Below are 14,805 nucleotides of genomic sequence, written 5' to 3'. Positions count from 1 at the left end.
TTCGACGTTATTATTCTGTTCAAAACGTGTTACTGTCTAAATCATTCATGACACTGTGTATTTTTAACGTGTTCTTTTAGAATACTTAAAGTGTTTAGCAACCGGGGGGGGGGTGTTAAAAAGGGAAGGCAATGAAATGACACGGATGTAAGTGACGTGAAAAGAAGTCGACAATGAACTGCATAACTTGCAACTCTGCAGTTCATACCCGTAATTTACTGCCATTGTGAAAGTGTTCAGATCGCGAAGGTGGCCTGGAGTGTCACACACCCTGAACAGTTACATGGCAGACGGCGGAAGATACAGTAGAATCATACTGGTTGAGGAAAACCACGAAACCTCTCAATCAGAGCAGCATATCCAGTGTTGAAATGGAAGCCAGATCTTCCGTACCAATAAATAATTCGGTCAACCAAAAATCTTGTCCATAACCAACGTAATTAACGAATGTACTGAATCTTTCCAGACACACAACTGATTTACTTACCCACCCCTGTACAATCAATAAGTTGTGTGTGATGTTATGCAACACTAACGGGACTTATGTTTCAAGGTAACAATGTAATTCCATCAAAGACTTAGCAGAAGAATCGCGGTGCTCAGTACTCAGCTTTATTCCAGTCTTAACCAGACTATACGGGCCTGATCCGGTCTACAAGTGACCTGACTCGACGTCGCTTACAATAAGATCACAGTCGTTTGGAACACCGAATCTACCTTTTCAACAAAACTGGTTCACTCCGGCCGTGTGCAAGCAACGACCGGTGTGATCCAGACCATCTGACGGCCATCAGGCAGGCAATGCATTAGTCGAAAGGCCGAGAGACAAAAGACGCATCAGTCTGGCTTAGGCACTCCCCCTCAGTGTGAACAGCTCCAGGACAGAAGTTCGTACAGAGAGACGCTATTTCCCATATGCCCAGTGTCATAACTACTGAGTTACGTTCCCGAATAATCGAAAATGTAGGAATAAACTAATCATATGGAAACATGACCAAATCTTTCACAACACGTGCGATGAGCAAAGCAAACTGACTCCTTGTTTGTGTTTTCGTTAGCACGCGTCTGGGTTTGTTCGTAAGGCAAAGGCACAGTTCACATACGGACGAGCCGAGCGCAGGGTGTGAACGTGATAAAGTTTTTTTATAACACAAACCTCGTGATACTGATCTTCGTAAAGTGAAGAATGTATGTTCTGTTAATGAGCGACTCGAACATCACAAAGTTTGCAGAACTTGTTAGAATTGCTTTTAACACAAATGTAAAGTTTTCCCTGCCATCAAGATAGCGAGGACCTCGGTAATGGACGTAAGTTAAAGTGTTGAGCGTCACGTTAAGGTCGCGTGTCTATGCGGAAATAGTACCATAGTATTCTTTTGTTATGAGACGGTGGGGCCAAGTCTGAAACGAAACCAGTCCGAAGGAGACTGCTCGGAATCGAACCCCCATTTGTCAAGCCCACAGCAGTGACTTTGCTTCACATCTCAGAAGACAGTCATATTAAAATCTTGAATTATACAACCTATTTCATCGTCACCTATTATTTGTTTAGGCGGTTGCAGTCAGCTAGGAAAATGGCCTGCTACGGAATGGTTGACCCAAGGTCTGACGCACCTCACTGGAGGTGGCACAGCCTCCTTCCGATCCAGTGCGTAGCAGAGATGCAGAAGATAGAAGATTCTATATTGCATGGCAGCAACTTGATTTTCCTCCTGAATGAAATTATTTTTTACCGTCGTTCCGAAATATCTCAACTTTGTCATATTTCCAAGGGATTTATTATATACATTATACAATGATTTTGTCTTGTAGCCTGGTGATGAGACACGAATATATACTCAGTTATCTGCGTTTACTACGAGACCAAATTCCTTACTAGAATCTGAAATAAAACGTTCATTATCTTGGGCTAACATCGTCGAATGCGATACACCCGAATTCAAATCTCGACCCGGATACACAAACTCGAGGCTTTACGTAGTTTTCCTCGATCCATCCAAATAAAATACATCGAAATCTCTTCCTTCCACATTCTTTACAATTCACAATCCACAATTAGTCCGTCCTAACTGACGCACGGAGATGAAATATCGATATTTTTATTTTCCTTCATCCTACTTCTATGTCCTGACCCGCACAACTGTGGATTCATGGTCTGAACGGGTACCTTGCCACTTGCATTGCTTCTGCACTCTCCATTAATAATTACGTGAATAATCTCATCTGCATACGCAAACAACCACAGCATGTAGGCCTAATCCGAACTCTGGCTACTGCAACATTCATCATGCTTCGTCATATCTTTAGCGGTTTAATCAGCTGTTAAAATTCCATTCATCAGAACTATCCATAAAGCACGGAAATTCAATTACGCAAGTTTTACCAATTCTTAAATCTTCACGCCGCCCACAAGCTGTCAAACGGGAACCTGATCCTAGGAAACATACCATCACCAAGGTTTTCCTTGGTTACACAAGACAAAATTGTAGGTATTTCTAATGAAAACTGGTGAAATTCTGAAACATTACTGGTACCTTAACGCAGGCCCTACTAGCTTACGCAGCTGACAAATGCGTCATTAAATAAAACAAGACTCGAGAGCACGGTTGCATATGCATTTACGAAGTACAGTCGGGGTGAAACAGCGCGAAAGTTTCGACTAACGATAGGTTAACGCACTCTACACTTAACGCTACGTTGCCACTTTTACGTACAAGGTTAACCTACTGTTACGCCAGCATGATATTGGCAACGTCGAATGACTACTTCAGGCCAACGTTTGCAGACCCTCATGGCAATGAGACGCTTTCACCTGTGCGTGTTTTATAACAGCAGCGACGCCATTTCTGTCCAGAGAAGTGATTCCGTCGCAAGGAGCCTGCCGGTTGCCGAGCCAGGGCGGGGCAAAGGCGCTTCGCCCCAGCCACAGGGCCAAGTCGGGTTAAAATAACAGCAATCGAAAGTAAAGTAGAGAATTTCGGGGTTTCCCGAGCCATCCCCCCCCCCCTCAAAAGTTATCTCACCGACCTAATTTTCTCGGGGATTTTCGTAGTTGGCTCTTCCGTAACAAACTTGGCATCCGATACCTTCGAACCGTTCCTCAAACGCCAAATAACCTTGAGATGTTGTTGAGCGTCGTTAAATAATTCATTCAAGAATTACTGGCATTTATACACTACAAGAAACCTGTTTCAATGATGCGATAGTCAGCGCAGATTGAAAATAGATCGGGCTCAAATGGGGTACGGGCTAATTGGTCCTGGGGTCACGCCTGGTAACATTTAAAAATGTCGGCCCATGCAGACTTCTAACACGGAAACTTGGAAAAGTAATTTGTAAATGTCGGATAAAATTCAAAATTGTCGTCTGTGGTCTATTGAATTTTGTCGCAATAGCAATCTCAGAAGACACGTAATTCTTTCCTCTAATATTAAAATTACGTCACATAACACGTCTGTGCGTCGTTATCTTTCAGTTATGCATACGAAATCGTAAGACTATCGTGAATTTGAACGAGAAAGACCAAACATCATCCTATCTTTCGGCCTACATGTGGGTGCCAGACAAATCCTACATTGTATCTAATCGACAAGTTATCGAAACACTCGATACACGTCACAATTTAATCTCCCGTTTGGACTAGTGAGACAAATTTCAACAAGTAAAACGCAGACCTATATCTAGAAAGCATTCAGACGTCTTCATACTGATATGAATCATGAAGGATCATCTGTAATGTATCTTTGTGAATAACATAATCAACCGATCAATAATGTTTTCGTAAAGGATCGAATGACGAACTCGATACCAGCATTTAACGTTTTCATCTCAAATGTTTTACTTCTGCAGATGATTTCCAAAGCCACACACACGCGCGAAATGTGCCAATGATTTTACAAGGTATTTAATACCATTACGACGTGATTTTAAACCACGTTATTCGAAACGACATCTCGATGCTTTCTTACTGAAGTTGTTAATGGAAAAGTCAAGTGTCCAAGTAGTCTATTTCCTGTCGATGTTAAACAGCTCATCCTCGACTTCTTGTATCGTTATTTGGTCCTTTTTCACATTTAAAAGACTACAATTAATTAAATTACCGTCCGTTATATTAAATCGTTGGAAAATTATTTGTAGTTAAACGAAAAACTTACATGAAAGCGTTTCCTTCGCTAGTGAGTAACACATTTGTTCAGAACAGCAGTGCTTCCGACCTCGTTTCGACCGCGACAGCACTGTTAAATATACGACTATAGAGGTCACGGAGAGCAAGCCAACCCACGCGTTTACGGTTAACAATTTCAGTCTTCGCTGAGCAAGAATTAAAGCCCCTGTCCCCCGTCAGCGAAATCAGACCACTGGCGTCAGGACACGAAAGTAAAACCCGCTTACATTTCACTAAAAAATCGAGAATTCCAGACTTCGAACATACTAACGAAAAACCGCATAAACCCTTTGAAGCCAAAGCTCGTCTACTAAACATATAAAAATTCGGTCCGTACCGCAAAGAAAACAACTCTTCACCATTGCAAAGATCAACTGGCAAACGCCGTTTAAGGATATAATCGCTGTTTGGAGTGAGAATCATACGAAACCCAGTGAAGAGTTACTGACTGTTCAAGCAGGTGGGGCACATACCACCGGGCTTTAGAGGTTTAATGATGAGAACCGTTCAGTTCATATTACACCTGCGTCGTTATCAGGGAGCAGATGTCCCAGCAAACAAAGGCCAACAGATCAAATTCAGAATGCAATAAAATGCCTAGCAAGTGGTTAGGTTAAGTTGCTATCACATTCATACGCCAACATAAACGGCATTTTGTTACAAATGGTACCCAACGTTACGAAGCCAACTGCAGAGTCAGAATCAGCGAACAAAACAAATGCAGTGGCCATTTTCACTAACAGTATCTCCCACGACCACATTCGTGTACGAAAAACTACAGTCGTACGTCAAAACTTTTAAAAAATATATATATAAAGTCATTTTATGAATCCTAACCTTTCACGTAATGAGTTCAACCCAGGAAATATATCATGTCATTTGTATTTCCGTAACTAAAAATATATAAATTTTTGCTTGGATGAAAATACCGCCCAACAGAAAGTTGAACTTAACAATTACAAAATTCAGTAATAGTTCTCGGCAGAAACTGGCGATTTTAATAAGACGTACCCTGAGGAGAACTGAAAATGTTGTAATTCAGATTTGTTCAATAATTTATCTTTCGCACAGTACCATGGATACGCCATCTGTACGCCTACTGGATTCCACTAAATCCAATGCACAGTCAAAAGTGACATTAGTCTAATCAGAAAAACCGGTTGCAATTCATTTGTTTCTATTTGACCCTCTGAGCACGTAAAAGACACCAGAGAACATCACTCCACATAGCTTATCACTCGTATTTCACCACGCCAGTGAGTGGAAGAGTGTACCTTGTCCCTTCCATCAGCTGTCTTGTTGTCGTCATGTGTGGTTGAGATGGTTGCTACGCGATATGAATCTGACCGTCCATGCTGAAACACAACAAAAAATGCAGGGATGCCTAGTAACTACAGTTTAAAATGCAAATAAAAATAACTGGGGGAAAAAAGGTAACAAACATTAATACTGCATGCAAAATCATGGATAATAGGAATGTAACAACACAAACATGTAAAACAAGCTCTTAACAAATACACAACTTAGAACTAAAAGATTTTAAACAGCCACCAACAGTCCCGTTGTAACCTCAGAGACTTACTACAAACTTAAAAACGTGTTATTGATGAGATGGGGTTAGGTTAGTCTCTTGTGTAACGGGCTCCAACTTGCTCATTGTCCATCCCCCCCTAGAAATGAGTGAATATTGAGCAGCGGTGGAATAGTGACTAAAACCATCCCAAATCCCACACGAAACGACCTAAACGCGAATCTGATACGGATTGATGTCAATGTTGTACCTAGTACCAAGAACACGCTCCGAGTCGAAGAGAATGTCTTGCAGTTCTGCATACTCGTTGGCCTTGGGGCTCATTTACGAACACGCAGATACAATTCCCATCAGCTAACCGCACCGAAGACGACTACATTACACGGGGTTTTACATTCTTCTCTTGTATTCCGTTAAATATTACCAATATCAAATTCTTTCCAACAACAATAGTTTAAGATTCGATTAAATACATACGCATATTTAAAATCACCAAAATTGCACTTTGTACAAGCCGGATTTTGATAAAAATTTGAGTTAAATGTGAAATGAGGGGTTGTGTTGGGTCGATAAGGATTAAAATTTTATCTAAAAAATATAACGTATTTTTTTTGATAACTTTATATGTAATATCCTGCGATACCGAATGGGTCATATATCGCAAAACAAAGTTTTTTTTTAATGTGTAAAAGACAAATTTTCCGGATTAAGCCTAAAGTTTTTAGACAAAGGAAAGGCATTTCAAGTGGCAAGCAACAATTACAAGTAACGATATATATTGCACTTTCATCAAGGGCTACGTTACGATCAGCTAGCTCAGGATATAATGTGGTGGCTGGGTTTTGTGAGCACGGTGATGAACCTTCCGTGTTCCATAAAGAAAGTGGGTTATTCTTTGACAAGCCGAGTACACAATCAACTTTTCAAAGAATTTCCTCCACCAAAGCGTGTGCTACGTTACGCTTCTCCCAGAATGGCCGTCATCTGCAGTTCCACGCCGGACCGTAGAAGAAATTGGACTAAACCATAATTTGCGTTACATAACACTGATTTTTCTAACAGTAAAAAATGAACTGGCCGGTAAGACAAGACCATCTTCCAGGTAGCAGGCGCCATGTTGAGCAAAAAATTCGGGTTCCAAATGGTGGCTTCTGACAGCACAAAGACATCACAAACCGGAAGGACGAGGAAGAACAAAGGGGGGACTGTGTAAAAACTATCCAACGAATGACAGCAGTCCGCTAATCGTTCAAAACCCGGTGGTAACTCTACGTACCACCTGCAATAAAAATCAATAACTTTGCATTTTGGCCGTGGAGTGGATTTACGTGTTTCCTACATTTCTCTGAGATAAACAGCGTTAACCAATTGATCTTTGCAATGGTTAAGTGTGCTTTTCTTTGGGGTAAGGGCTGAGTATTTATAATTCTGATTAAATTCGTCTTCAAAGGGTGTTCAGCGCGCCCTCTACATTCGACCGCTTCCTTCACATCGAATGACTCATACAAGCTTTGTTACACGCCTTTGTGTCGTGTTCAGCGGCAAGAGATGGTTTACGCGACCGTCATGAACCGGTGAGAAGAAATTCATACTTTGCTCGTTTCGAAAAGTACCATCAAAGTTGTTAAACGACAGAGCTCTGCTAAAACCTACGCAACCCGTAATTAGACTGCCGGGGATATTTTCTTTTCGCCTTCAATCCTACGGATACTGGGTTTGCTTCATTGGAGGGCAAAGCGGCTATGACGTGAAGTTAACCACTCACTTCCACCAACTGTCAAAATTAATGTGAGAAGCTATTCGTCCAACCCCTCCCCTAACCGCGCGTCTGCATAAGTACGAGGGGAAACTTCACATGTATCGAAATTGAAACTGAATAGTAGTCGGGTCCTTATAAATAAATTGTAGAAGTTGCCGGATATCGTATGGTAAGTACCAGCACGCAGCTTGTAGGGGGTTTGTGAACAATATGACAGTAAACTACTCACTGATTTCAGACGTACATCGTTGATTCTCAGAATTTCTTTATTTAATTTAATTTAAAAGATTTCCAAATTAAATTACTGGATTATAATACCGTAAATGTTGGATTAAATGCCGAACTTCAATAGTGTCATAGTTCGAAACGTATCACAGGAAAGTCCAAAACATCAGTCCGGTGTTACATAAAAACTAACCCTCAAACATTGGTAAACGCAACGCTAAAACCGACCGGTTTAGACCAGTCAGAACCTAGCGTCCCCATAGCAACCAGTAAATAGTAGACTGTGGGGTTCGTTCGATCGTTCGTCCATCATGGAAACGGAAGGATAACATCGGGTATGAATTTCCAATTGGTTTTGCATTAAATATTCAGCAAGGAATAGCGTGCACGAAAATGACCCTCTTAGAGCGTACACGAAAGAATCAAAATTCCCCGAACATGATGTTCCCTGCACAGTCTTTTTATTTTATAAGTGGAAGCTCAGTAAACAGTCCGTAAAAATTCCTCACCGGCACACAAAAAACAGACATAAACTTTATTCAGTTTACTACAGTTTACACTGTAAGACCGGCTGTATTATGGTCAAACTTTATGCAATCCCGCGTCACACTTCGAAAGGTCAGGGTGTTGAGGATAATCAACGGAAGGGGAAACTACATCATAAGCCAGATGTAGGCTGGCTGGATTTTTGGTTACGTTACCACAAACTCAGATTTCAATTCTGTCAGAAACGTGACAAAAAAAGCTGGAAGACGAGGGGTTCAACATCGGCCGAGGAAGGGTAATACTTTCCTCGTAAGCTTGCTTGCTACTCAGTGCAGCACAGTAGTCTATGACAATGAGCAAACACTTTTTTTTTCAGATAAGTTGACACAATGGGTAAATGTTTGCAGGCCACATAGTAACACACCGTTATCCCCTTCCCCCCTCGCCCCGCAACGCTCCATTTCATTCCTAGATCAATACTCAACCGCCAGACTCCAAGCTCGCCGACAACCGTACAGCGGACTTTCGCAAGGCGCAAAGAGCGGTCGAAGCTTCAAGGTGACCACGAAGGCGAACCGAATGTCGAATGATTTCATTTTTTCCAAGGAATCATCTGTCTGTTCAGTTCGGGGGGCCTAACCCGCAAAAGCTGAAGAATATTTACATTGATAACTCGGTGTGGGCATCACACACAGTTCCATTTCTTTGAAGCGACATCGTAAATATGCCCAGTAATTTCCCTGTCTACCACTATCTTCTAACAATGTAATACCCGATGTCCAACACACTTGTTCTCAAACTAACTGTTGCCATGTTAACGCTGGAAAGCGATTCTCGGCCTTGTTATTTGCATTACCTACAATAACGTCTGGCCAACAATTGGCATGCCCCTCCCTCGGCCTGTGTAGTTCGTGACGGCTATTACTGCCACCTGTGGAAGTTGATTAGTTTCTTTTGTGTTGCAGGAGACAGGAAAATTGGAACGACTAGGAAAGGAAAAACGGCAGGAGACCGCCCTTGCACATTTCAACGTTCTATCCCGGGAATGACCTGAGGAAATCTCAAGAACCTCAATCAAGATAGCTCCTGGGTTCAAGTCTCATTAAAAATGGTTTCTGTAGCTCGGAAAATGAACACGATAGAACGGCGCCAAGGACAAAATTGTTTCGGCGAGGGTATCGGGGGACCAAAGGAAACGAGCTCGGAAGAAATCTGTCCTCTGTACAAGTCCCGGTGAGGATGGTAGCTCGGCAACTAGGCACGATAGGAGAATAGTGACAACAAAAACAGAGTTGTTTGTTTCGATGGGGAGTCATCAAGAAAGACCACAACCTGCGTTAGAAGTCCTGGTCAAGATGGTTTCAGCAGCTCGTTAACTAAACACGATAGATGAACGGCCCTGCACATTTGTCTAATTTCTCCACAGCAACATTGAGCGACATTTTATCAAAACCTCACAGCGCCATTCGGTGTCGGACGGCGCTGTAGGGTTCTAGTTCGTAATTCTTTTGTATAAGCCATCGGAATCTTTTGCCCTTTACAACTGTTGTAGTCTAGGAAGAGGGTATTCTTCCCTCGAGGTTAGAGGGTTGGAGCAAAGAATCAACAACACACCACTCACTCTTTCCACTAAGGCACACCTGCTAAGCAACGTTACTACTAGTTGTAAAAACATGAGTCATTCTGTGGAATGTTAACTGCCTACACAAATATTAAGCGTTAAGACGATCACTCATGTCATCTATTGCAGGGGTTTACAAAGTAAAGATGTCATTATGAAGATCCACAATACATTTCTTGGGACCAAATATCCTCGGCATGAAAACTTTCAGATTCTTTCTTCGGAACCCTAGACTTCACCATACCCAGGGAGATTTTAAGCACGTCTTCCTTCTTCATGGCTCTTCGACGGCTATATATAAAGTATTTTACCGGGTCTACAATTTATGAGGCTGCGGTCGTGCTTGCATTGCGTGGTCGGCCGGCGCTCTGTTGATGTGGGCGGAAGTTGTGCGCGTTCTTCCGGTGGGTGACCGGCGAATCAGTTTCAGTGCCGCTAGTAACAGCGAACTACGAATACTTCTCGTCACTAATACATGTTATTACATTAATGTAACAAACGAAATTAAACCAATTACATATCTGTAAAGGGGCTAACCTTTCAGCACTTAAATAACCTGCATGCAAAATTAAACACAATGTCACAGTCGACTGATTACCATTACAGGTTTGTATTTTACAGATACCAAGTTCGAAAACAGGTACAGGCAACAGGTATCCTGACAAATTTCTTGTGATCTTCCTCAGACTTAGCAGAAAATTCTGCTTAAAGTAAGCATAGAGTGTTTGCCTACGAAGTCACGATTTTCATTCCTCGAAGCTGATAGCATCCAAGCCAAACAACCGACAAGTCATTGAATTACCTGAGAGCAAAATAAAATGGCTGATAATGCAAAATAAGAGAGTATCTGCAAGGGACTGGTTAACCTTGGTTTTAGCACGAACAAAAGACACATTGGCTACTCCAGTCGCTGACGTGGACAACAGTGCGTGCTCCACACGGAGTTCATCTTTAACCACAAATCTACTGTTCAGCAAACCTACCAATTTCAATTAGTCTACAAGTTACCGTCAAATTCAATCAATGAAGTAAACACTTTGTAGTGCGTAAACGGAAAAAATAACAGTAGGATTTGAGGTTTTCGCGGTGGTGAGTCCGAAGATGGCCGTCTTCTGGGTTGTATCGCCATGTAGTCTGGTAGTGTTTACCGACGTGTCAAGAGGTAATTGCTGCCTCCATCATCTACCAGACAAGGCGAAACAACCCAGATGAAAGCTACCTTCGGAAAAAAATAACGTTCTTCAAATGCGAATTACAGCGGTTAACAACTCGCGGCCCGCCTGTTTCCTACGGCCCACGTTTATACATTTATTGCAACACTGGATCATCCAGTGCGATGACAAATATTTAAAGAAAGGCCAGATCTGTTACTTAAGTCTGTACCTGGCAATAACTATCTCTGTGAACAAGAGTACGTCAAATAAAGAATTATGATACGTCATACTGATGAATGTTTGGAGTTAATTTAGACATACACCGTGAACAGCTTTTTTACTCCAATTTTCATAAGGAATGATTCGCCATATAGCAAAACACAAAACCCTGCAAGTGTTACATAACATTGTTCACGATAAACAATTTTATCTACGGTGTAATATGTGTTTTAAGATACGAAAAGTGTAATAAATTACATGAAAATATCCCCACAGGCCAAGTGGGTTACGCAATGTTTCATAAGAATACAAATACACAGATCAATTTATTTTGTGCGTGTATGTGTTTTTAGCTTTGCCAGTTACTACCCACTAAACCTTTGGGGCCCACATGAATTGCATTTGAGACTGTCGCTTATCTAGCAATGTTGCATCTTCGCAAAATATAAACTGAAGGACACTTTGAATGATAACTGATATCTACGAACGTAAGCAACTCAGATATCAGACTATCAGATATTCGTACTTGAAAATCGTCTTTCATTTGTCAGCAAGTTCAACTAATTAATCAGGGACTGCTGCACTTGAAACTTCTCCCAAAGGGTTTGTTATCAGTGCCACAAACCTCGTAATTTCATTAACCGGGACTGTTGATGGCAACAAGCAACATATAAATACTACAACATAAACAAATGTACGTAACCAGGAATTCATAATTCAATGTGTGAAAAAGGACTGGATCCAACCCAGACCAATAACAAGTTGGAACCGTGTGCATATTACCAGGAGCTAATGCGGACAGATCGTAAAATAAACCACCGATCACACTTTGTCAAGATGTTTGGAGGTCTTCACAGCGTGGTTATTATGTTTCTTAGTTCATTTACACACGTATTTGGAAATAGATTATACGACATTGAATAACAGTGAACGACGAAGTAGAAAGGGAATGAAGGTGATCGTGGTCTATTTTATGGTACTATATTAGCATCTGACCTGAAGGACTGAGGAAAACTACGAAATAATTCACGACGGGAGACGTGGCGCGAGAATAGAACACTGGGTCGAAAACAAACAATATCAAAACCAAAATAGCATATATCTTACAAATGAACACTTGGAGGAATGCATGTTTATCACGGCAACGAAAAATAAACGTGATACGACACATTACTCACGTGAATCACCAACATCTCAACGAAAGATTTTGTAAATGTCAATTGTTGGGCAATAATGTAAACCTATTTCCAATAATGAGCATAATTCAGAAGCAAGTTAAATAAAAGGCCATGGTGTTACAATAAGAAGTCTTCATATACAACGTTTTGGCCCAAGAACAAATAATAAAGTTCGAATGAGACCCCCAGGTATGGACAAGGTTGAGAACCTCCATAAAAAAAGCGCACAACCGCCGGCTTCTATCAACGGAAACTACTGGTCTAAAACTAACTAGATGGCTTACGTAACCCGAAGGCTCATCACCGAATTAACCAAAGCCCTCCACCGAACCCTGTCCTGAGCCAACAAAATGCAGTCTCCTTCAACTCCTATCTCTCATAGATCCCGCCAGACATTATCCTCCCATCTACGTCTAGGTCTCCCCAGCGGTCTCTTCCCCTCAGGTTTCCTAACCAACACCTGGTGCACACCTCTTGTCCCATCCATGCACACTACATGCCCCGCCCATCTAATTCTTCTGGACTTAACTATTGGTCAAAACTAAGCGGAAAACAGCAAAATAATTTCTCCGAGACAGTATTTGTAGATGTTGTAAATCAATTTCTTGTTTTCAGAATTCCTGGTTACGTCGCTTTTTGCTTCCAACAACACTACACACACCTGCCGGTATCTGCAGCTAAGGTCAGCTCCAAACTACGGCCATAACCATAAGGCTGCTTGAAGTACACAACAACAACAACAACCCTAAGGACTACATCGAACATGAACAAAACAAAGCGAGGTGGAAGCACTTCGTGCGTGAATAAGAACATTATGAAGTCTTACGACTTGCGCTACAAAACAATGTTCGCCCCTATACCCTCACAACTGACCTTATCGTCGGGCATGGTTGAAGTGGAGTCCTAAGATAACTTGCTGTATTCCTTCAGACGCTGGTCCTGATACTTGCGTATCAACTACCAAAGTTTATGAAGCAAGTTATTTGCACAAATATCTTCTTCACTTGCTCCCCAAATGTAAAGGGTACGATATTTCTTCTTTACTAACCCGGTAGATTAAAGTATCTTCACACACACACTCACTCATACACTTGCTCGTCACTACAGGTGCGAGTGACGTCCCAAGTCCACTGGTATGTAAAACCCGAAGTTGATGGTGGACGAGAGGAGAAGTGGGGAGGGAGATACTGGAGACAAGAGATAAAAGAAGGGGTATATGTACGCGTTTACTTTTTATCTTCTATCAGGCAACACGAGTTTTATGTTTAATACTCAGTAAATTGTCTCCTTGTTGCTGCAGATGCCGAAGAGTGCAAAGTCGAGGCGACTGTTGAAATAGCATGGAACGGCAGCACCACTCCCAACTGACGCGGAGCGAGTTGCTTCCCAACACCGCCACCTCCACACTCCTTGTGTTCTTGGAGACGCGTGGAAAAGATATACAGGAAAAAAAAAGAACGAAACGAAAAGATTCACACTACTAGATTCACTCTCGGGGAGGGGGATCCTCCACACAGCACACACTCGACCTGTTTCTGTGAGACTCTATATGAGACTGGCGCTGTTAGCCTGCAATGGATTTTATTGAACGTGAAGCACTCGCTACTGACGTCACACTGCGTCACCAAAAGCAATCATGGCGTCCGCCTTGCTTCGGGAAATATCGTGACCACTCGGCTAGTGTCGCCAGTTTCGCCGGAATCCTTCTCTTTCCAACAGGAAAGAGATGGTGAGTATGCCAAAGGGGACTGCTCACGACGCAGGTGCATAAAGCGTCTGACTTCCAAAAGGTCCGCCATTTGGATACACAAACTCAATCTTCAAAATACAGTAGCAACTATGTACCACTTGCTTAAACAATCGATAACTCATTGTGTATTTATGGATGACGTGTGGTTTTCAATGTTCATAGAGATCATTTCTTTAAACAGCATTATCCAGCTGATATTTACAATAACGAAGTGTTTCCTTTGCGGTACGAACTGGATTCTTAAATATCAGACAAGTTTTGGTTTTGAAGTCCGCACAGACACACAGAGAAACCACAAGCTCATCTAAATAATACGCACGAATGCAGTCCGTACCTCAAAGGGAACACACTTCCCCATTACAAAGATCAGTTGGTTGATGCCACATTCACCTGTGAAGTGGTGATCCATTACTTCACAGGTGAGTCGTATTGAACCCATCCAACTTCGCCCAAATCCCCCACAATTGAAGATTAGGGTCTTCACTTAGAATTCCACTTTTCCGCCCTACTGTGGTTATCATTATTATTATTATTATTATTATTGTTGTTGTTGTGTTAGTGATGTTTAAAATCCGGGTACTGACTGTAAAAGACCTTGATATTGTGTTATATACATAGTAAACTTAATGTATTTAAGGGCAAAATAAATTGCCATTCCATTATGGACGCTGTTGGTTTACGTGTGCCGGCGAGGCAAATAAGAGAATTTTCTACTTT

At 41.8% G+C, this 14,805-nt stretch overlaps 1 protein-coding gene across 9 annotated transcripts in view; it reads right to left on the bottom strand.

The window, feature by feature from the left end:
* Nucleotides 1-14,805, bottom strand: part of Atpalpha (sodium/potassium-transporting ATPase subunit alpha) — a 110,481-nt gene that overhangs the window by 22,345 nt on the left and 73,331 nt on the right. For 5 of the 9 annotated variants that reach the window (XM_087352830.1, XM_087352828.1, XM_087352829.1 and 2 more), the window contains exon 2: nt 5,440-5,520. The exons of 2 other annotated variants lie outside the window; for them this stretch is intronic. In XM_087352830.1, coding sequence (XP_087208956.1) covers nt 5,440-5,520 — 81 coding nt within the window. Of the gene's footprint in view, nt 1-5,439; nt 5,521-13,211; nt 13,917-14,805 lie in introns of those variants that run through there. 2 more of the 9 variants (XM_087352831.1, XM_087352835.1) reach the window with 2 other exon arrangements.

The sequence above is a fragment of the Zootermopsis nevadensis genome, unplaced genomic scaffold (genome assembly GCF_977971745.1).
Source record: "Zootermopsis nevadensis isolate Lab colony 2312 unplaced genomic scaffold, Znev_1.0 Znev_ptg000021l, whole genome shotgun sequence".
NCBI lineage: Eukaryota > Metazoa > Arthropoda > Insecta > Blattodea > Termopsidae > Zootermopsis > Zootermopsis nevadensis.
The sequence above is the reverse complement of the archived record's forward strand: the minus strand, read 5'-3'. Positions and strand labels throughout refer to the sequence as shown.